The 24,626-nt window shown below is 45.9% G+C and overlaps 1 protein-coding gene across 17 annotated transcripts in view; it reads left to right on the top strand.

Moving 5' to 3' along the window:
• The window catches only part of adgrl2a (adhesion G protein-coupled receptor L2a), a 1,095,933-nt gene that overhangs the window by 923,124 nt on the left and 148,183 nt on the right, over positions 1 to 24,626 (top strand). For all 17 annotated transcript variants that reach the window (XM_087990388.1, XM_087990387.1, XM_087990393.1 and 14 more), the window contains one exon: positions 17,801 to 18,601. In XM_087990388.1, coding sequence (XP_087846514.1) covers positions 17,801 to 18,601 — 801 coding nt within the window. The remainder of the gene's footprint in view (positions 1 to 17,800; positions 18,602 to 24,626) is intronic.

Genomic DNA, 24,626 nt, shown 5'->3' with positions numbered 1-24,626 from the left:
TTCTGTGTCAGTAGATGATCAGTGACTCTGGCCCATGTCGGATAAAATTGGATCCAATTCTTTAAAGTTTTTCTTATTCTGAAACTTGCTGCTTCCAAAGGTGGTTTGTATCAAAGATGGTGAATGATTTCAAAAGTAAACTGGATGGATGGACATGAGTGCTATAATCTTGCAGGGCTATGGGGGATAGAGCAGAAGCATAGGGCTAAGAGGATTGCTCTACAGAAAGACAGTAGGAATATGGAACGGACTCACAAACTCTGAACATTCGCCTGTACCTACGTTTTTGTTTTTGCTGCTGTTTACCTACTATTTACTATCTATACTATATATTTCCCCTCTCACCCTAAACCTGTGCCCTCTAGGGACTCCCCCAACTCAGGAAAAATACCTTGTCTATTTATCTTATCCATGCCCCTCATGATTTTATAAACCTCTATAAGGTCACCCCTGAGCTTCCGATGCTCCAGGGAAAACAGCCCCAATCTATTCAGCCTCTCCTTGTAGCTCAAATCCTCCAACTCTAGCAGCATCCTTGTAAATCGTTTTTGAACCCTTTCAAGTTTCACAACATCCTTCCAATTGGAAGGACACCAGAATTACATGCAGTAGCCTGCCCAGTGTCCTGTACAGCTGCACCATGACCTCCCAACACAATGCACTGACCAGAAAAGGAAAGCATACCAAACGCCTTCTTCTCTATCCTATCTACCTGCGACTCCACTTTCAAGGAACTATGAACCTGCACTCCAAGGTCTCTTTGTTCAGCAACACTCCCCAGGACCTTACCATTAAGTGTTTAAGTCTTAGTCTGATTTGGTGTATTCTGTGCAGTTTCAAAATCTGCACTTTAGGAGTAATGTCAAGGCTTTAGAGAGCGTACAGAAGAAATGTATGAGCATTCCACCTTAAAGCATAACATATAGGAGCAGACAGAAGTCATTCAGCCCATTGAGTCTGCTCTGCCATTCAGCGGGATCATGGTCGATCTGATAATCCTCGGCTCCCCCTACCTGCCTTTTCCCATCGTCCTAGACCTTTCTTAATGAATAAAAATCTGTCATTACCTCTACATCACTGCCTTCTCTGGATCAATCTGATCTTGGCCTCCATTAAAAATAGTGAGGGGCAAAGATAGTGTAGACAGGAAGAAACTTTTCCCCTTGATGGAGGCATCAAGATCAGGGGGCGTGGATTTAAGGTAAGGGTTTAGAGGGGGCTGTGAGGAAAGTGTAATTCACCCAGAGGGTGGTGGGAACTTGGAACTCACTGCCTGTAAGACTGGTAGAGACAGGAACCCCCATAACATTAAAAAAAATTTCGATGGGCACTTGCGATGCCAAGGCATATGAGGTTATGGGCGAAGTGTTGAAAAATGAGATTAGAAATTAGGTGGGGTGGATGTTTTCAACCTGCACAGACATGATGAACTGAAGGACATTTTTCTGTACTGTAAACGTCTTTGCCTCTATGATCGTATTTAACCACCCACCCTCGACAGCCCACTGAGGGAAAGAATTCTACAGATTCACTACCCTCTGAGAGAAGCTTCTCCTTATCTCTGTTTTAAATGTATGACCCCTTATTCTGAGATTTACCCTTTGTTCCAAGACACCATCTCAAGGGGAAATAGTCTTTCTGCATCTACTCTGTCAAGTCCCCTGAATATTCTGTATGTTTCTATAAGGTTGCTTTTCCCTTGGATGTGGGATTTCGGTGATGCAGAGAAGGTTTCTTTAGAATGGTGAACATCACAGAGATTTACTTGAGGTACTCCCCAGTTGTGGAACCTCTTAATGAGTTCATCAAGGTGAAACTGATAGAGGTGACAACCATTCCTCTGGCAAACAGCTTGATAATGGGAGGATGCATATTAAGGTGATTGGCAAAAGAATGAGGGGAGGAGGTGAGGAGTCTTTTTTAATTCTGGAAGGGAGTTGATTTGGCATGGACTGGTATATGACAGCGGTGGAAGCAAATTATGTCGTAACTTTCAAAGTGGAATTCGGTTGAAGAGGTGGTGTTGTAGCGGTAATGTCCCTCTACAGTAATCCAAAAGTAACGCTCTTGAGGTCATAGGTTCAAACCTCACCACAGGAGCTGGTGGAATTTCAAGCCAATGAATAAATCTGGAACATGAAGCCAGCCCCAATAAATGGTGACCATTAAACTATCATCAATTGTTGTAAAAATCCATCTGGGTCACTAGTGTCCTTTAGGGAAGGAAATTTGTCAGGCTTACCTGGTCAGGCCTACATGTGACTCCAGACCACAGCAATGTGGTTGACTCTTAACTACTGTTGGGGGAAATTAAGGATGCACAATACATTGTGACATGTACAGGCCATGAAAGACTTGAAAAAAATAATCATAAGGAAAGCATTTATTGGGCAGCAGGGAAGCGGGCTGAATCAGAGAGCACTTTCAATGGGCCAGCACAAGCAAGATGGGTTGAGTGGTCTCATTCTATGACATATGGTTCTTGGAAGTATGTCTAAAGGGACAGTCAGTTGCATTCACCAGTCCAAGTTCATTAATTGTCAAAATGAAACCTACTGTGACTCCCAGTATTTTCTTCTGAAAGTCACTGTGGATCAAAACTGCTTCTACTACCTGCTCAGGCAGTGTTTTCCACATTGTAACCATATCATTGGCTGTAAAAAGCTTCAGGACATACTGAAGCCATAAAAGACACATATAAATGTAAAGTTTTTTCCCTTCTGATGATAAAATGCAGTATAAATTCAGCAAGAGCTTGTACCTGAAATGGGAAAATGTCATTGTCAGCACCATCATATTTCAATTGCTTCTTAGTGGGGAATGAAATGCATGCAGAGAAAGAAAACCAGCTCAGAGTTGTTCCGACACACGTGCTGGAACTGGAGAACTCTTCCTCATAGGTTGTGTTGAAGAGGGACACTATTTAATAAAGGATGGTCACTACTCTCAGAACATTTACTGATCCTACTCATGAGCGTTCGCCTGGCATGATTTGGAGATGCCAGTGTTGGACTGGGGTGGACAAAGCTAAAAATCACACACTACTTTTTGTCATTTATATAAATGATTTGGATGTGAGCATAAGAGGTACAGTTAGTAGGTTTGCAGATGACATCAAAATTGGAGGTGTAGTGGACAGCGAAGAGATTTACCTCAGATTACAACAGGATCTGGACCAGATGGGCCAATGGGCTGAGAAGTGGCAGATGGAGTTTAATTCAGATAAGTGCGAGATGCTGCATTTTGGGAAAGCAAATGTTAGCAGGACTTATACACTTAATGGTAAGGTCCACGGGAGTGTTGCTGAACAAAGACACCTTGGAGTGCAGGTTCATAGCTCCTTGAAAGTGGAGTCGCAGGTAGATAGGATAGTGAAGAAGGCGTTTGGTATGCTTTCCTTTATCGGTGAGAGTATTGAGTACAGGAATTGGGAGGTCATGTTGTGGCTGTACACGATATTGGTTAGATACTGTTGTAATATTGCGTGCAGTTCTGGTCTCCTTCCTATCGGAAAGATGTTGTGAAACTTGAAAGGGTTCAGAAAAGATTTACAAGGATGTTGCCAGGGTTGGAGGATTTGAGCTATCAGGAGAGGCTAAACAGGCTGGGGCTGTTTTCCCTGGAGCCTCAGAGGCTGAGGGGTGATCTTATAGAGGTTTATAAAATCATGAGGGGCATGGATAGGGTAAATAGACAAAGTCTTTTCCCTGGGGTGGGGGAGTCCAGAACTAGAGGGCATAGGCTTAGGGTGAGAGGGAAAGATATAAAAGAGATCTTTTCACTCAGAGGGTGGTGTGTGTATGGAATGAGCTGCCAGAGGAAGTAGTGGAGGCTGGTTCAATGGCAACATTTAAAAGGCATTTGGATGGGTGTATGAATAGGAAGGGTTTGGAGGGATATGGGCCGGGTGCTGGCAAGTGGTTTGGATATCTGGTTGGCATGGATGGATTGGACCGAAGGGTTTGTTTCCGTGGTGTACATCTCTATGACTCTATGACCAGGTTCTAGTCCAACAGGTTTATTTGGAAGCACTAGCTTTCGGAGCACTGCCCCTTCATCACCAGATCATGATCATCACAACCACCTGATGAAGGAGCAGCATTCTGAAAGCTAGTGTTTCCAGTTAAACCTGTTAGACTATAACCTGGTATGTGTGATTTTTAACTTTTGCCTGGTGTTTTCCTTGTGTGCTTCCAGTAGAGTCTTGATGCTGGGAGCAAGCCTTTAGAAATTACTTGGATGTTCTCCCTAATTTGTTTTGACCATCCAGACTGTTCCATAAACACCTTGCTGAAGATAGAGTAAGGTCTTGGACAGGTGGTGTGGCACAAGAGCTTTCATCCCTTCTTCAAGACTCCTTCATTGGCCAACAAGACTGTTCCACCTACAGACAGGTTTCCTGGCAAGAGGTCAGTTGGAAGAACAGCCTTGTTGCTCACCACATGGTGCGAGGAAATGGTCTGGCGCTGTGGTCATCAGTGGTGCTAATTATATGACAAGCACGATGGGAAAACATATCTTCACAAGTCGTATCAGGGCCAATGCACGTATTAAACACTTCAGACAGGCATCCAGCCTTATGCCCCAGCCTCCCTTCACAAGTAATTCTTAGAAGTGAATATTGTGCAGTAGTGTACGTAAAATATTCTGCGTTTTTAATTCCAGATTTATTTTGCAGGAAAAAGGAGAAGGTGATGGTACTGATTATATTTTCTCATTGTTTAACACTTTCCACAGGCACTGCCCTCATCAAAATGTACATTCTTGGGTCTAATATGGTTCTCTTGATGTAATGCTGTGTGTTATTGCAATTGTTGCTGGATAATATTTTGCACAATTTGCACAGCCAGTAATTGTTGTGATAGACTCGACCAGATTAAATTACATTCTTTATGATTATCTCCTGCCTCGCAGTTTTGCCATAATCATGTAGATGTATAAATCTGCAGATCTGTCATGTGCACAAAATGAGCAATATAAAATTACATTTTGGGAAAGATTGCGGTGTTTATGTACACAAATCCACAATTGTGTCAGTATACAGGCAATCCGGGTGTTACAAAGGGCTTCCATTCTTGAGTATGTTCATATGTGTAAGCAAGTTGGGACACAATGCTGTATAAAATAGTTCTCAAGTATGGGAGATGCTTGCATGTTGGATCTTTAAAGTCAATAATAGTCCACCCTGTATGGGATCTCACTGTTAAGTCCAAGTGTTCATAAATCAGATGTTTGTAAATGAGCAACCGTTGGCATGTGGATGTATATCAATAGCTTCACACCTTTCATTCCCACTGTTGCAGATTGTTTAGTTACTTATATAGGGTCATGAATAGTTCACTCAGTTATTGGCATTCCTGCAAATTTCACCAGTCGGCACAACCTTTCTTAAGGTTACACTGGCCCAGATTAGCCTGAAAAACACGTGACTCAATTCTTATATTGAAATGTATTAGTGGTAGAGAATAGGCTGGGATGAGCTGGGCTAAGGCTTGGGGCACAGAGAAGGCGTAGTCAACTCTGCATTGGATTTTCCCTTGAGCTGTAGCTCCTTCTGTGGTCTTGATGGTTTCATTACTGATTCCACACAGGTATGATCCCATTCCCAGCTGGAAAATGAGATCGCACAGTGCACTGGAGGGAATCTTCAGTAAGTCAATACGCTGGAACCGAGATAAAAGAGAGAAAGTGCGGGGGAGGAAGTGGTTGGGAAAATAAAGCTCCTCAAAACCTATTCATCAGCATTGAGAATTAGAAACTGGTACAATGGTTATTCTACGGCAGCTCCTCCATCATTGCCACAGCCGCTGAAATGACTGACAGCCCTCTTCAAAATACACAGCTGGCCTTCCGCCTGATGGGTTTGGTTTGAGCAACTGTTGTTTCCAGGGAGGCCAAAAGCATCCTTGCTGAGTCACGTGCCTGCTTTTCATTGATTCACTTTGGCCATGGTGTGTCAATCATCACTCGCTGAAGGAGAGGCTTTTTGAAAAGGGGAGGAGATAATTGTTTCAAATGGAATGACTTGAAGTAAAGGGAAGCGAGTGAGAGAGTGGGGTTAAGTTAGAGAGCTGAAGCGCAGAAAGCGAGGAGGGCAGACTCAGTGGGCTCCAAGTGACTTGTTGTCAATTACTGACAGGAGTGAGAATTCATAGAAACATAGAAGATAGGAGCAGGAGGAGGCCATTCAGCCCCTCATGCCTTCTCCGCCATTTATCACGATCATGGCTGATTGCCCAACTCAGTAGCCTAGGAGAAAGTGAGGACTGCAGATGCTGGAGATCAGAGCTGAAAATGTGTTGCTGGAAAAGCGCAGCAGGTCAGGCAGCATCCAAGGAACAGGAGAATCGACGAAGGGCTCATTCCCGAAACATCGATTCTCCTGCTCCTTGGATGCTGCCTGACCTGCTGCGCTTTTCCAGCAACACATTTTCAGCAACTCAGTAGCCTAATCCTGCTTTCTCCCCATAACCTTTGAGCCCATTCACCCCAAATGCGATATCCAGCCGCCTCTTAAATACATTCAATGTTTTGGCATCAACTCCTTCCTGTGGTATTGAATTCCACAGGCTCACCACTCTTTGGATGAAGAAACGTCACCTCATCTCAGTCCTAAATAGTCCGCCCCAAATCCTCAGACTGTGACCCTGGTTCTGGACACATCCACCATCAGGAACAACCTCTCAGTATCTACACTGTCTAGTCCTGTTAGAATTTTATAAGGCCCAATGAGATTCCCCAACCCCACTTGTCTGAACTCCAGTGAAAACAATCCTAACCGAGTCAATCTCTCCTCATACGTGAGTCCCACCATCCCCCGGAAAAACCTGGGAAACTTTCACTGCACTCCCTCGAGAGCAAGAGCATCCTTCCTCAGAAAAGGAAGTGAATTTACAACAGTTACTATGGCAGACTGAGCTGGCAGGGGAGCATTAGGAAACTTTATGGGCAAACACTCCTCCTGCATTGATTCTTGGAGTTTACAGTGCTCTTCTTGTCAGCCAAGTATTGCCTTTCAGCTAAGGAGCACCTTTGACTTGATTCCCCTTGGCCATTTATCCTCATTAACTGCAGCACGAGTTGCCTCCAAATGCTTCCTTTGGTGTTGAATCAACAAACAGCCTAGTTGGAAGTTAGGCTGTCTAGGCCTTTGAAGGCTGAAGCCACCATGGGCAGCCAATTGCTAATTTGCCTTGAAAGAAATAAAGGGATTTTACTCACACAGTAAAATGGACCTTATCAACCCTGGGGATGTGAAAGACCAGAAGAATCAATTCTGGCCAAAAAGAGGCATTCAGGAGAGTGTCAGAAGGTAAAAGTAACGCGTGAGGGTGTGGGGGAACTGTGGGGCAAGGTTCTGACCTGCAACGTCGACTCCCCTGCTCCTGTGATGCTGCCTGACCTGCTGTACCTTTTCCACTGCCACTTCTTATCAACCCTGATCCTCCAGCATCTGCTGTCCTCAGTGTCGCCTCTCACTGCTTAACGACACCCATTTCACGAGCCGTTTGCAGGCACGATGGGCTGAATGGACTCCCGTGATCCTGTGCTTTTTGATCGTCGGAGGGGTTCAAGAGAGTGAAAGCTTTGGCTTCCGTGCCTGAGGTTCTGAGCTGCTTAGAGTGCTGCAGTTGGTGGAGGAGCAAATTACTGCAGAGACTGGAATCTGTACTGAAAGCAACAACTGCTGGAGATCACAGCAGCTCAGACAGCATCCATGGAGCCCTTACTCTCTCTGTCCATGGGTGCTGTCTGAGCCATAGTGATTGCCAGCATTTGTTGTTTTCACTGCAATTGATGTCTTGTATACACCAGTGGTGGAGGTCAATTCATCTGCAAATAGAACACACAAAAACGTCTGAAATGCATTTCACCTTGAAAGGAGTATTTGTTCACATAAGATCGCCCATTGGTTAAACAAAGCCATAAGACCAGACAGTTTCTCCTTCAAACTGATATCAAATAAAACATATCCCTACATGCATTAGATATAATCAGAGTGAAGTGGGAAACAGTTATAACGTTATGTGGTCACTTCCTTGATCGTTAGATCAAGTCAGAGTCTTCTGTATGTCACACAAAGAGCTGCTATCCGCTTAAACTGAATACAAACCAATGTGCCTTTCCAAAATAGTTATTGACTGAAAACTGAGGCAACCTCAATGAGTGTTTCTTGGCACACAGTTATATTCACAGCCATGCCTTTTTGGATGGCCGTGAAGACTTTTGGTGTTATTTGCTCTATGTTGGTCATGCAACAAGATCTGGACAATATCCAGGCTTCGGCCGACAGGTGGCAAGTAACATTCGCTTCACTCAAATGCCAGACAATGACGATTGTCAATAAGAGACACTTTAACAACTGCCCCTTGTGATGGTGATACATTCAACGGTATCACCATCACTGAATCCCTCACTGTCAACATCCTTGGGGTTACCATTGAACAGAAACTGAACTGGACTCACCACAGAAACATAGTGGCTACAAGAGCATGTCAGACACTGGGGATACTCACCTCCTGACACCCCAAATTCTATCCACCATCTACAAGGCACAAGTCAGGAGTGTGATGGAATATTCCCCACTTGCCTGGATGGGGGCAGCTCCAACAACACTCAAGAAGCTCGACACCATCCAGGACAAGCAACCCGTTTGATTGGCACCACATCTACAAGCATTCACTCCCTCCACCACCGACACTCAGTGGCAGCAGTGCGTACTATCTACAAGATGCACTGTAGAAATTCACCAAAGATTCTCAAACTGCACCTTCCAAACCCACAACCATTTCCATCTAGAAGGAGTTGAAACTTTATTGCTGGAACAGCACAGCAGGTCAGGCAGCATCCAGGGAACAGGAGATTCGACGTTTCGGGCACAGGCCCTTCTTCAGGAATGAGCAGAGAGTGTTCAGCAGGAGAAGATAAAAGGTAGGGAGGAGGGACTTGGAGGAGGGGCGTTGGAAATGTGATAGGTGGAAAGAGGTCAAGGTGAGGGTGATAGGTCGGAGTAGGATGGAGGCGGAGAGGTCAAGAAGAAGACTGCAGGTCAGGAAGGCGGTGCCGGGCTGGAGGGATCCGGCTGAGACAAGGTGGGGGGAGGGGGGATGAAGAAACTGGTGAAGTCCAAGTTCATCCCCTGCGGTTGGAGGGTTCCCAGTCGGAAGATAAGACGCTCCTCCTCCGACCGTCGGGTTGTTGTGGTTTGGCGGTGGATGAGTCCAATGACCTGCATATCCTCGGTGGAGTGGGAGGGGGAGTTGAAATGCTGTGCTACAGGTTGGTTGGGTTGGTTCGTCCGGGTGGCCCAGAGGTGCTCTCTGAATCGCTCCGCAAGTAGGCGGCCTGTCTTCCCAATATAGAGGAGGCCACACCGGCTGCAGCGGATGCAGTAGATGATGTGGGTGGAGGTGCAGGTGAATCTGTGGCGGATATGGAAGTTTCCTTTGGGGCCTTGGAGAGAAGTGAGGGGGGAGGTGTGGGCGCAAGTGTTGCACCTCCTGCGGTTGCAAGGGAAGGTGCCGGGAGTGGAGGTTGGGTCGGTGGGGGGTGTGGATCTGACAAGGGAGTCGCGGAGGGAGTGGTCTCTACGGAAAGCTGATAGGGGAGGGGAGGGAAATATATCCTTGGTGCTGGGGTCTGTTTGGAGGTGGCGGAAGTGACGGCGGATGATGCGCTGTACATGGAGATTGGTGGGGTGGTAGGTGAGGACCAGTGGGGTTCTGTCCTGGTGGCGGTTGGAGGGGCGGGGCTCAAGGGCGGAGGAGCGGGAAGTGGAGGAGATGCGGTGGAGGGCACCGTCGACCACGTCGGGGGGGAAATTGCGGTCCTTGAAGAAGGAGGCCATCTGTGTTGTACGTATTTTGAACTGGTCCTCCTGGGAGCAGATGCGGCGGAGACGAAGGAATTGGGAGAATGGGATGGCGTTTTTACAGGGGGCAGGATGGGAGGAGGTGTAGTCCAGGTAGCTGTGGGAGTCGGTTGGTTTGTAGTAGATGTCCGTGTTGATTCGGTCGCCTGAGATAGAAACAGAAAGGTCTAGGAAGGGGAGGGAGGAGTCCGAGACTGTCCAGGTGAATTTGAGGTTGGGGTGGAAGGTGCTAGTGTAGTGGATGAACTGTTCAACCTCCTCGTGGGAGCACGAGGTAGCGCCGATACAGTCATCAATGTAGCGAAGGAAAAGATGGGGGGTGGGGCCAGTGTAGTTGCGGAAGATGGATTGTTCCACATACCCTACGAAGAGGCAGGCATAGCTGGGGCCCATGCGGGTGCCCATGGCTACTCCTTTTGTTTGGAGAAAGTGGGAGGATTGGAAAGAAAAGTTGTTCAGGGTGAGGACCAGTTCGGTCAGTCGAAGGAGGGTGTCGGTGGAAGGGTACTGGGTGGTACGGCGGGAAAGGAAGAAGCGGAGTGCTTTGAGTCCTTCGTGATGGGGGATGGAGGTGTACAGGGACTGGATGTCCATGGTGAAGATGAGGCGTTGGGGACTATCTAGAAGGAACAAAGGCAGCAGTAGTTGGGAACACCACCACCCACCTGCAAGTTCCCCTCCAAGCCATTCACCGCCCTGACTTGGAAATATACCACCATTCCTTCACAGTCATCGGGTCAAAATCCTGGAATTCCCTCCCTACTGGGGCATTGTGGGTCAACCCACAGCAAGTGGACTGCAGCGATTCAAGAAGGCAGCTCACCACCACCTTCTCAGGGACAAATAGGGATGGGCTATCAATGCTGGCCCAGCCAGCGATGCCCCAGTCCCACAAATGAATTTTTAAAAATGCCCATTGCCTGGCACTCGTGACATGAATGTTACGTGCCACTTATCAGCCCAAGCCTTCCGGCTATTCAGGTCTTGCTGAGATCCCCACTTCTTCAGTATTTGCGGAATTTGTGAATGGTGTTAAACCTTGTGTGGTCTAAGGAGCTGGGTTCTTCCCAGTTGAGAGTTTTCCTTTGGATGGGGATAGAGTCCAGAAAGGAAATGTGGAAACTGGTGCCTGTGCTAAACTAAGTTCTTATGAATCTCAAAGTCCTTACCTGCCCAGTTCAACACCAGGACCCCTGTGCCGTGCTTTCAACAATAAGTTATTGCAAATGTGTGGCTTAATTTCCCATCTCCCAGATTGTTGGTTCTCTCTGATTGGCTGGCGATCAAGAAACCTCCAATCTGTAGCCCCAACTCCATCACATGATCTGCCATGTCTCTAAAGTAGAACTGGGCTGTCTGTAAAACTGTTGTCTCATTTGACACCAAGGTATCCTCCCAATCACATGTCTGCACTATCACTATTTCGATAACATCAACTAACTCTCTGTCCCTGCTTCAACTCATTTCCTGCTACACCCTTTGTTCCATCTTGATTCATCTCTTCCAGTGTACACCTGACTGGTCTCAATCTCACCTCCATTAACTTGGAGTCACTGGAAAACTCTGCTTCCATGTCACAGAGTCGTACAGCACGGAAACATGCCCTTCGGCCCAACTCGTCCATGCCGATCAGGTTTCCTAAGCTGAACTAGTCCCATTTACCTGCCTTTGGCCCACACCCCTCCAAACCTTTCCCATCTATGTACCTGTCCAACTGCCTTTTAAATGGTGTAATTGCGCTCGCTTCTCCCACTTCCTAATTCACACTGAGACCATTCACCCATTGACCCCGTGCTATGTTGTCTCTGTTAATGTCCAGTTAAGTCACTCGAAAAATTTGAACGTTTTCATGCCTTGTTTTCAGATCCCTCTGTGGCCTGACTGTCTCTGTGACCTGCTCCTGCATCAATACCCTTCGCAATATCAATGTGGCTCCCACTCTGACCTCTTTATTATTACTCATTTTAATCACTTCACCGTTGAGTTCAAATCTTCAGCGACCTGGATTTTAAACACTGGAATATTTTGCCTACACCCATCTGCCTCACTGTATCACTTGGCTCCCTTAAGACAGTTTGTAAAACCTCCCTCTTTGACCATGCTTCTGGTCCCATACTGCAAATCTGTCTCATTGTTTGATAACACTCTGGTGAAATGACTGTGTTTCCCAAACGTTTAGCCACTGTGACCCCATTCAAAGCTGGAATATCATTGCAGCCACTGGCTGAGCAGATCTATGAACATGGGAGTGGTCATGACCATAAAATATCTCTTTTGACTCCAGTTGGAGTCCTGACCCACAACTTTGGGAGGCCTTGTCTTCAGGACGTCTGCTCTGTTAAGTGTGCTCATCTAAAACAAGTTGTTTGGAGGAAGGTGAACCGTCTGAGCACTTTGGAGCAACATGTCTTTTTTTTATCAGCAATGCTGAAGTTTTGAATTACGAAGTGACAAATCCTTAGTTATCTGGGGAAATTTGATTAGATTACTTAGTGTGGAAACAGGCCCTTCAGCCCAACAAGTCCATACGACCCCTCCGAAGAGCAACCCACCCAGACCCATTCCCCTACATTTATCCCTTCACCTAACACTACGGGCAATTTCCCATGGCCAATTCACCTAACCTGCACATTTTTGGACTGTCAGAGGAAACCGGAGCTACCAGAGGAAACCCACGTAGGCACAGGGAGAATGTGCAAACTCCACATAGACAGTTGCCTGAGGTGGGAATTGAACCCGGGTCTCTGGCGCTATGAAGCAGCAGTGCTAACCACTGTGCCATCGTGCCACCCAGTGGTGGCACTATTGTTGGACTAATCATTCAGAAATGAGAATGTGGTTCAGGAATGAAGTCTTATGCCTGAAACGTCGATTCTCCTGCTCCTCGGATGCTGCCTGACCTGCTGTGCTTTTCCAGCACTACACTCAACTCTGATCTCCAGCATCTGCAGTCCTCACTTTCTCCTTCTCATTCAGAGACCCAAGTTGATGTTCTGAGGCCCTGGGTTCAAATCCCATCATGGCCAGCAGCTGGAATTTAAACTGAGTTTGTAAATCTGGACTGATAAAGCTGCAGGAAGCTGTGATTAATCATTATTAAAAACCCATCTGGTTCACAGGACTTTTAGGAAAGGAAATCTGCCATTCTTGCCCAGTGTGGTCTACGTGCGACTCCAGACCCACAGCAATGTGGTTGTTTCCAACTGAGGTAAGTTAGAGATGGGCATCAAATGCCGAGCCAATTAATGATGCCCACATTTCATGAAAGAGTAAGGAGAAAAGAAATTTATTTCTTCAGCTCCACTTGAAGGAACCATCCATGATTTCCATGCTGAAAAGACATCAGTCCAGTGAATCAGATAGGATCTCACAACAGTGGGTGATAGCTTCATTGGTTTACATTTGCACTGTCACAAAGACTGAAGCAAGAGAAGGCTGAGGCAGGAACTGCTTCATATTGTTAGGTGGGACGGAAATTCCACGCCAAATCTTTATCCTGCCTTTGATCTTTTAACTTAACATGAGACCGTGTTGCACTGCACTGAGGGGTTGACTTTTAGGAAGTTAATTGCTGGAAGTGTGCACTATCTATAAGATACACTGCAGCAACTCACCAAAGCTCTGTCAGTGACACTTTCCAAATCCACAGCCTGTTCCATCTGAAAGGGCAAGGGCAGCAGATACACATTAACACCACCCACTGTGTGTTTCCCTCCAAGCCACTCACACCATCCTGACTTGGAAATATATTGCCGTTCCTTCTGGGTTGCTGGGTTAAAATCTTGGAACAAACGCCTCCCAATCAGAATTGTGAGTGTCCTCACACCCCAAGCAATCTAAAAGGTAGCTCACCAACACCTTCTCAAGGACACTTGTTGGAGGTGAATCGTAATGCTTGCCCAGCCAGCAATGCCCACCCACATCCCGTGAGTTAAATTTAACAAATCTGCCGGATGTGCAGATTAAAAGCTTCACCCCCCCCCCATACCCACCCGGCTCTCTGTTTCTCTGTCCCTCACTGTACATCGATTGTCGTGAAAAGGCTACAGGTAGTTCACCTGGCTATTTGTGCTTGTCTTTCATTGTTCAAATGTCACAAATAGGTACAAAGGAAAGTAATTGTAGTCTGTGCTTTCAAGTTGGTGAATTGATTTGCATAATTTGTCACAAATCTCTGGAGTATATGGAAGTGTCATTTGGTTCAGTGAGGCAGTTAATCATTTAAATGCCACTGGATATAAGATTTCACTTTACAGTATTCACGTAAACAATCGGAAATGATGACAATTTAAGCAAACTGTTGTTTTACATGGATTACCCTTGAGTTTTGTTACCTGTTTTCCCACTTGCATCCAGCTGACATTATTCAGCATCTTACGTGCGTGTTATAACAACAACAGCTTGCATTTATATAGCAACTTTGATAAAGGTTAAACACTCCCACGCTGCTCCCCTCAATGAGGAAACCTAGAATAAGACAGTATAGTTTATAAGGGAAGCGATGGCCTAGTTATATTATTGCTGGACTGTTACCCCAGGAACCCAGGGAATGTGCTGGTAATCCAGCTGTAGTATTTGAATTCAATAAACATCTGGAATTCAGAGTCTAATGATGACCATGAAACCATTGTCAGCAAAATGCCATCTGGTTCATGGATGTCCTTTCGGGAAGGAAACTGACATCTTTACCTGATCTGGCGTACATGTTTCCCTTGACTCTTAAGTTGATGGCCAATAAATGTTGGCCTAGCCAGCGATGCTCTTGTCCCCTGAATGAATAAAAAGAAATTACGGGGCCTGCCATTTTAGAGGGAGATGGGAGGAATCTTTATCTTTCAGAGTGCCACAAATGTTTAGAATTCTCTTTCACAGTGCGCAATGGAGAATGGATCATGGACTGGATTCAGTGTTTGAGATTTCCTTGATCCTACTTTAAAACCGAGCTCAGTGCCATCCCCTTCGGCTTTGTTCATTTCTGTTTAGTTATGACTCTGGACAATGCCCTGGTTAATTCTCGAGTAAAGGTGCTATATAAATACAAGTTTTTGTTGCCATCTGCCCACCAACTTCAGTCACAAAGTGTCTTAACATCATAAAGCAAGAACAGGATGGAGCTAGTGTGTGTGTGCGCGCGCACATGTTTGTGTGTGTCTGTGCGTGCCTATATGTATGCATGTGCATGTCTGTGTTTGTGTGTAAATGCGTCTATACATACGTGTATGGACATATCTGTGTGCATGTCTATCTTTGTGTGTGTGTGTGTCTCTATGCACGTGAGTCTATGTATGTGTATGCATACAATCAGAGGGTGGTGGGTGCCTGGAATGCCTTGCTAACGGAGGTGGTAGGGGCGGGAACGATAGCATCATTTAAGATGTATCTAGACAGATACATGAATGAGCAGGGAGCAGAGGGATACAGATCCTTAGAAAATAGGTGGCAGGTTTAGATTGAGGGTCTGGATCAGCACAGGCTTGGAGGGCCGAAGGGCCTGTTCCGGTGTGCTGTAAGGTTCTTTGTTCTTTGTATATATGTGTATGTCGATCCATGTACATATGTGTGTGTTTGTTTTGTGTGTGTGTGTTGCGTGTGTTTTGTGTGTGTATTGCACGTGATTGGTTGGTGTGTGTGTGTGTATGTGTGTGTATGAGTATGTGTGTGTGTGAATGTGTGAGTGAGAGTATATGTGTGTGTGAGTGAGAGTGTGTGTGTGTATGTGTGGGTGAGTGTGTGTATGTGTGAGTGAGTGTGTGTGTGTGTGAGTGTATGTGTATGTGTGAGTGTGTGTGTGTGTGAGTGTATGTGTATGTGTGAGTGAGTGTGTGTGTGTGAGAGTGTGTGTGCGTGTGAGAGTGTGTGTGTATGTGAGTGAGTGTGTGAGTGAGAGTGTGTGTATGTGTGAGTCAGTGTGTGTGTGTTTGAGTGAGAGTGTGTGTGTGTGTGTGAGTCAGTGTGTGTCGGTGTGTGTGTGCGAGTGAGTGTGTGTGTGTGTGTGAGTGTGTGTATGTGTGAGTCAGAGTGTGTGTGTGTGTGTGTGTGTGTGTGTGAGAGTGAGAGTGTGTGTGTTGGCGATGGGGTGCAGGGGTACCAACTGCAGCTATAACACACTGCAACCTGACACCACTGAGGTGAGAGTAACTTTTAAATTAAGTTTCAGTTTTAAATGCATTTTCAGTTTTTCTGCTTTCCTTTGAGATGCAAATGTTTGAATGATTCCAATGACTGTTCTGCAAACTTGCTAACTGAAGTGTTCTTTCAAAATGCCTGACATATTCTGGTCAACTGAAAGCAATGGATTTTGTTTGGTGCAGGTTCCTGACCCCCATTGACACCAGCCTGCTTTTCATTCACCCAAACGAAACAAGGAAGACAGCAGATTTGATCATCGCTTCGATGATTTGAATTGCAAATATAACCAACCTCAGTCGTCAAATCATTAAAAGTGTTCAGTAGATCTGCTGAAAGAAGAGGACGTTATCAATACTGTGACCTTGCATTAACTTGACTCCTTTTTTTTCAGCTGGACTTAATTCCGTCTCCCCTGATTTGAGAAATGCACTGCATTGCCACATCGAAGCTATTAGCTACACTAGCCTTTCCAAATAAAAAGTGAATACCTGATAAATTAAGCCAAAGCTAGTCAATTAGCTGAATGGGAATCTTCGAATCGGTTAGATTTCAATTGCACTTAAGGCTGAAGAGCTTGTTAACAAAGGGAAGTTGGGACTATTACATTGAGAGCGTACATCCATCAGTGGTGACATGGTAGATTGGTATTGGTTATGAGTGTGCCTAGTTAATGGAGTTCTTGCTGCGGAAAGTGATACTGCAAAAATTTGTTGCTCATACTGGTTTTAAAAGCATAACCATCGCGAGACATTTTCTGTTGTACTTCTAACATCATAATCTAACCCACAGCCAATGCATAAGCTCAAGGGGCAATAAATGCTGGGTGTGCTATTGAAATGCAGGTGCCTTGTATCTGGGTAGCTGGGTATAACAAGAGCTATGGTACTGTGCTAATTTAACGCCTCCTGTCTCGACGCTTATGTTGAGGTATGGCGGACCTGACAATGATGGATAAATCATGTTAATCTCTCTTCTTTTTCTCTCGCACTCTTGTTTCATTCTCTCTTCCAATGCTTAAAATAGAAGTGGAGCAAAAAGGTAAATAACATGACAAAGTCCCAAAGCCAGATCTTGTTATTTTTTTGTGGCATATGGTTGTTAGATTCTCCTGAACCCCAACTTCACCCCTTCCCCTCCTTTCCTCCCCCTTTCCCCAACACTCCCAGCACCTCTTGGGAAATGGGAATCGGGAACAGACGCTCACTGTAGAGGATGTTGGGTCATGTTGTGTCTCATTCAGGTGGCCAGGTGACATGGTCACAAGGTGGTGGGAGTAGGCGCTGGTCTCCTGGTAGAAATCCCTCCTCCCATTGCTATGTCGGTCGGCATCATCTGCCTGGCTTCCAGAACTTTCTCCATAGCATGCCGTTGGTTTAACAGGGCTCCCATGGGTTCACATCACGCAATGCTTCTGTCGTCTTTTTGCTCTCCACTCTGACTTGCATCTCCAGTTTTCTGCTGTAAAACCCTTCACCCTCCTCACTCACCTTGTTCTCCCACGCAACCACACACCCCCACCCTTGATCTGCCACCTTTAACCTCCCCAGCAGTCCCCTCATTTCTCCCCTCACCTCACACTGCCCATCTTTTTCCCTCAATCTCCCTTCCCTTCGGTTTTGCTTCTCAACTGAACAGTTGAACGATACACAAACGATACTTTGGTTTTGGGAAAATGTTAAATTTTTTTCAGATGCTGTTTTAAAAGAAAAGAATACAAGCAGGTGTTTGTCAGTCTGTTGGGTGTTCCAAATGTCAATTAATTTCTTTTCTTTTGTTTCCTTTCACGCTCCCCCATGTTAGTTTTTGTTTGCCCTGGGACTCTCAAAGGGGTTGTGGAGTCAGCCTATGTGACGGAGGCTGAGCAGCAGTCTGGTGCCTGGTGTAAAGACCCCCTGCAGGCTGGGGACAAGATTTATTATATGCCATGGACACCGTATCGCACAGACACCCTGATGGAGTATGCCACGTTAAGTGACTTTGTCTCTGGACGCCACACGACCACCTACAAGCTGCCTCACCGCGTTGATGGCACTGGGTTTGTGGTTTACGATGGGGCGGTGTTCTTCAACAAGGAGCGGACGAGGAACATTGTCAAGTATGACCTGAGGACTCGAATCAAGAGCGGGGAGGCCATCATTGCCAGCGCCAACTACCACGACACCTCCCCCTACCGCTGGGGCGGCAAGTCGGACATCGATCTAGCAGTGGACGAGAACGGCCTGTGGGTCATCTATGCCACCGAGCAGAACAACGGCATGATGGTGGTCAGCCAGCTGAACCCTTACACGCTGCGCTTCGAGGGCACCTGGTACACCTCGTACGACAAGAGGTCAGCCTCCAACGCCTTCATGATCTGCGGCGTTCTGTACGTGGTGCGTTCAGTGTACGAGGAGAACGAGAGCGAGACGGGCAAGAACTCAATAGACTACATGTACAACACTAACCTGAGGCGAGAGGAGTTTGTTGACATCCCCTTTCCCAATCCCTACCAGCATGTAGCAGCTGTGGATTACAATCCACGGGACAACATGCTGTATGTGTGGAATAACTACTTCATCCTGAGGTACGCTCTGGAGTTTGGACCTCCTGATCCAGCCCAAGGTAAGGGTCTAGAGCTTCAAATGCTCTACCATCTGTTCTGACTCTCATGTTTCTGAAGAGCGATGTCTTTTTATATAAATTTCCTCATAAATGTCACAGATTTGAAAGATGTGATCTTATCATCTCCATTATTATATCTGAACAGATGTGAACAAAAAACATTGTATATTAATATGGTCCTCCTGTTTGTCTGGATTAATCAATGCATAGAGATAATCTTTTTATACAGTGACCTGTCATACTCTGTAATAGACAGAAGATATGAGCAGGAGTAGGCCTTTCAATATGATCATACCTGATCATCCAACTCAATATCCTATTTCCATTTTCTCCCTTTGATCTCTTTAGCCCTAAGAACTATATTTAACTCCATGTTAAATTGCCCCATAGTGTCCTGGGATGTGCAGGTTAAAGTGGGTTAATCATGATTAATGTGGGGTTACAGGTGAGTGGGTCTGGGTGGGATGCTCGTTGCAGACTCGATGGGCTGAATGGCCTCTATATAAGGATTGTATGATTTCTCACTCCATGTCAGCACCTGTATTTACTGTCATCTGACCGAAGGTGCAGCACAGAGTGGGGAGGTAACTTTCCAAAGGCTGGAAATGAGGTTGAGAATGACCAGATCAGTCATGACCTTGTTGATTGGTGGAGCAGACAAGATGGGCTGAATGACCTACCTCTCCTCCTTATGAATTTGTCATGAGAGCTGGAATGCCCTTTCTGTCTGCCCCATGTGGATTAGTTGAGGGGTTATTCACATTGAGTCCATGGATGGAGAACACCAAGCTCCTGCCTTCACTTTCACATATTGTCGGTCCCAGTTTTAATGGTGGAGCGGGTAGTAGGGTGATGTTGCTTCCTGCCCTAGTTCCAGTTGTTACCTCCAAAGACAGCGCCACCTCAGGTGGATGTAGGAAAGCAAAACGTCCAAACATCTGTGTATGAGGGAGGAAGTGGCCTTGCTTTCTACAAAAGCTGATCCATTGGTTTTTCATGTGGAGGACTGTTGTTCATCTTTCCCATTGGTGGGTGGGATGGCCATGCTCTTTAGCAAAATTGAAGACGGCCGTGTTTCTGGGAATTTTCAGGAAGCAATTGGAAAGGAAAATTAAGTACAAGGAATACAAGAATAAAGAGTTCTTACTACGATTGTATAGGGCATTGATGAGGCCAAACTTGGAGTACTGTTTACAGTCACCCTAAGGAAAGATGAAACTTGTGTTCGAGGGAGTGGATGAAAGTTTAGATTACTACAGTGTGGAAACAGGCCCTTCGGCCCAACAAGTCCACACTGACCCGCCGACGTGCAACCCATCCCCTTACATTTACCCCTTCACCAAACACTATGGACAATTTAGCATGGCCAATTTACCTAACCTGCGCATTTTTAGACTGTGGGAGGAAACTGGAGCACCTGGATGAAACCCACGCAGACACAGGGAGAATATGCAAACTCCACACAGTCAGTCGCCCGAGGCAGGAACTGAACCCAGGTCTCTGGTGCTGTGAGGCAGCAGTGTTAACCACTGTGCCACCGTTAATTCCTGAAATGAGGAGGTTGTCCTATAGGGACAGACTGAGTAGACGTGGCCTATATGGAAGTCTTCAAGATATTAACAGGAGAAAAACAAGGTCGGTAAAGATAAACTATTTCTACTGTTTGAACGTTCTAAAACTGTGAGGGATAGTTTGTGATTTAGGGCCAGACTGTTCCATTGAGAAGCTCTTCTACATGTAAAGGGGTGGTAAACATTTGGAACACACTTCCAAATACAGCAGTTGATCGGTTGTTCATTTTAAGTCTGAGACAGATAAATTTTTGTGATGTAAAGAGATTAAGGGTTATGGGCCAAAGGCAGGTATATAGCGTCATGCCACAGATCAACCATGATCTCACTGGATGACAGAACAGACTTGAGGGGCTGAATGGCCTACTCTTGTTTCTGTGTTCCTGAATTTGCTGATGTTTAGAAGAATGAAAGGGGCGGTCTGTGAGGGATCAATGTGTTAGGTAGTGATGTCACCAACAAGATAACTCACCCACACTCCCACCAGTCAGCTCATTACGAGTTGACAGATGATTGAGGGTCAGTATCTCACCCAATCATAAGAGCATAAGATATAAGAGCAGAAACGAGGCCATTCAGCCCATCAAGTCTGCTCCACCATTCAATCATGGCTGATAAGTTTCTCAACCCAATTCTCCCCTTAACCCTTGAAACTCTTGATACTAAAGAACCTATCTATCTCTGTCTTAAATATACTCAATGACCTGGCCTCCACAGCTTTCTGTGGCAATGAATTCCATTGATTCACCACTCTCTGGCTGAAGAAGTTTCTCCTTATCTCCATTCTATAAGGTCTTCCCTCTACTCTGAGGCTGTGCCCTCGGGTCCTGGTCTCTCCTACCAATGGAGAACCTTCCCAACATCCACTCTGCCCAGGCCATTCAGTATTCTGTATGTTTTAATTAGGTGCCCCTCATCCCTCTAAGCTCCATTGAGTATAAACACAGAGTCCTCAAACATTTCTCATATGTTAGGCTTTTCATTCTTCAGACCATTCTCGTGAGCCTGCTCTGAACACACTCCAGGACCAGTACATCCTTCCTGAGATATGGGGCCCAAAGCTGCTCCTTATTCTCCAAATGTGGTCTGACCAGATAATCACAGCCCTCTATATTGAAGACTGAGGTCACCAGAAGTTACCAGTCGGTCAGAACGTGGGTGTCTCTGGCTGGACCAACATTTATTGTCCATCTCTAGTTGCCCTTGAGAAGGTGGGGTGAGCTGCCTTCTTGAACTGCTGCAATCCACCTGCTGGGTTGACCTACAATGCCCTTAGTGGTGGAATTCCAGAGTTCTGACTCAGTGACAGTGAAGCAATGGCAATACATTTCCAAGTCAGAATGGTGAGTGGCTTGGAGGGGAACTTGCAGGCGGTGGTGTTCCCAAATACCTGCTGCCCTTGCCCGTCTCGATGGCAATGCAGAGTTGTGGGCCTGGGTGGAATACTCTTTGGGGGACTCGATGGGCCAAATGGCTGTTTCGACACTGAAGGGATTCTTTGAAACATTGGGATCATTGCTCCCTGGGGCAGAGAAAGTCAGGTAGAGGTCTTAGGAGGTTTTTTTTGTTTATTATATAAATGAATCAGAAAAATAACTTTTCCCTGGGAGTTGATGACATCCATTTGACATGATCACAAAGATAGTGCAGAGAAAGATTTGAACAAGCGTTATACTTTGCTGCAAGGAATGGTTGAAGGCAGTAGGATTGATTGTTGCCACAATCCTCTAAGTGATAACTTTGTGGAGGTTTAGAATGTACCGGGGTGGGGGGGGAGGAGGTGGGGGGATAGGAGGGCAGACCTGTGAGAGTGAGGTGAGACAGGGGCTTGTGAACATGGTTGAGGGGTCTGTCTGTTCGAGCTGGAGCGCAGCAGAATGGCTCAGTCAGCGACACTGTAGCACATCAGCATCTTCTCTCAGGCTTTTAAGAATGAACAACAAATGATCTGTGCTCCAAGCAACCTTTGAACCCTCCTGAGCCAGCTCTCTCTGACCCGAAACCTGGAAAGATCCAAAGTCCCAGTCCTGAGGTGGCTGGTTTAGAGATGCTGGACTTTCTTGCTCCTTGGATGCTGCCTGAACTGCTGTGCTTTTCCAGCAGCACTCTAATCTAGAATCTGGTTTCCAGCATCTGCAATCCTTGTTTTTACCAAACAGAATCACAGAATTATTACAGCCCATATGTCTGCGTGGGCTCTATTATCTGGACCAACTCTCTTATCTATTGTCAACATCCTGCTCCTTCTCCATATTCCTGCATACCATTGCTATCTAAATAATTATCACTTGCTCACTTGAGTGCCTCATTGAACCTACCTCCATCACATTCAGACAGTACGTTCATATACCCAATTCACTAAATGTGTGAGAATCACTCGTGCTTTGTTTGCACATCCCTCAAAAAAAAAACAGAGAATGCTGTGGGTGGCACGGTGGCACAGTGGTTAGCACTGCTGCCTCACAGCGCCAGAGACCCGGGTTCAATTCCCGACTCAGGCGACTGACTGTGTGGAGTTTGCACATTCTCCCCGTGGCTGCGTGGGTTTCCTCCGGGTGCTCCGGTTTCCTCCCACAGTCCAAAGATGTGCAGGGCCAGGTGAATTGGCCATGCTAAATTGCCCGTAGTGTTAGGTAAGGGGTAAATGTAGGGGTATGGGTGGGTTACGCTTCGGCGGGTCGGTGTGGACTTGTTGGGCCGAAGGGCCTGTTTCCACACTGTAAAGTAATCTAATCTAATCTAATCTAAAAAAAAACCAGCGGGATAGAGAGAGAAATAAAGTTAATGTTTCAAGTCTAGGATAAAGCTTCTTCAGAACTGTCTGCATAGAGGGTGTAAAAGTAAGTGGCTCCAATAGCTAGCCAGCTCCAGTGCAGAAACATAGACTCGGTGCCTTCTTTCTGTGCTGGAATATTGTTGGCATGGAGATTAAAGAGGAAATAAGACTCTAAAACCATAAGATATGGGAGTAGAATTAAGTCATTCAGCCCATTGGGTCTGCTCCGCAATTTGACCATGGCTAATATATTTCTCAACCCCATTTTCCTGCTTTCTTCCCATTACCCTTGATGCCCTTATTCATCAAGAATTTATCTCTGTCTTAAATACATTTGCTGATTTGGTCTCCACAGCCCTCTGCGGCAATGAGTTCCACGGATTCACCAACCTCTGGCTGTAGACATTTCTCCTCATGTAAGTTCAAAAGGGTTGTCCCTTCACTCTGAGGCTGTGACCTCCAGTCCTAGTCTCTCCTACTGGTGGAAATGTTCTTCACCTTTATTCAGGGCTATTTATATTCTGTGATCAGATTTCAGTCAGAACTCTCTCATCCTTCTAAACTACATTGCGTACCAACACAGAGTCCTGAACCGTTCCTATTTTACAAGCCCTTCATCCACAAGATCTTTCTTGTGAACTTCTTCTGGACCCCCTCCAAGGCCAGCACATCCTTCCTCAGATACAAGGCCCAAAACCACTCCAATATTCCAGATGCCAGCAATCACTGACGAGTCATGGAAACAGACCCCTTTTCATTTCACTGACATTGTTGGTTCCAAGATTGGGCAGCTTATATGTATCCAAGGCTGTCATTTCGCTAAGATTTCTGGGGATGACAAAGCAAACGATTGCTGTTAGAGGCAGATTTTGATGAAACTAAAATTGGAAAGGAGTGAGGAGCCAATGTAACGAGGGATTGATGGAAATCTGTTCTGCCAAGAGGCGGATAGAGTGAGAGACACACACAAGAAACACGGCACAGCATGACATGGAGGGAGGAAGAGAAATGAGCTCAGAAGGGGAGGTTGGCTGTGGGTTAGCGTGTGCACTGGAGGTCAGATTGGGACTGGCATCATTAGAAATCTGACCTCTGCAAGGCACCAGCATCTGTCTGTAAGCTGGACACATGCCAGCACGTCCATTTAGTCACCAAGTAAACTGGCATCCCACTCAACGTTAGATTAAAAAAATGCTATTGTATCTGCCAGTTTTCCTCACGTTGTCCTTTGCATCTGCCCCCACCCATGGGGTTGCCACCTGTTCAAGTCTGATGGGCCATTTATTAGGCAGACCTGCCTTTCATCAGTTGCTTTGACAAAACTAAATCAAATCAAATGGAAACTATCTTGCGGAAGTCCAGACTCCTCTTAGCACAGTCTGCATTTCGTGTGTGGCAGGATTTTCAGTGAACTCTTCAGACTGAACTGATTTGGCTTCCTAGCAGTCACTGGAATGACTTAATATTGAACCAGCAGCCAGGAAAGGAGCATCATGCCTGAGTTAATAAATAGCACCACTGCTAAATCCACAACATCTGAACAAAGAACTGGCAAACAGGCTGGAGTCAGGATATCCTGCCACACTGGAGACACACAGCATGGAGAACAGAATGGACACTGATACATGTAAAAATAGTTGAAAGAATTGGCTTTGATATAATTTTGCTGGAGCCTTTC

The sequence above is a fragment of the Chiloscyllium plagiosum genome, unplaced genomic scaffold (genome assembly GCF_037043375.1).
Source record: "Chiloscyllium plagiosum isolate Xiang-an unplaced genomic scaffold, Cpla_swu_hap1 HiC_scaffold_9, whole genome shotgun sequence".
NCBI classification, from domain to species: domain Eukaryota; kingdom Metazoa; phylum Chordata; class Chondrichthyes; order Orectolobiformes; family Hemiscylliidae; genus Chiloscyllium; species Chiloscyllium plagiosum.
The sequence above is the reverse complement of the archived record's forward strand: the minus strand, read 5'-3'. Positions and strand labels throughout refer to the sequence as shown.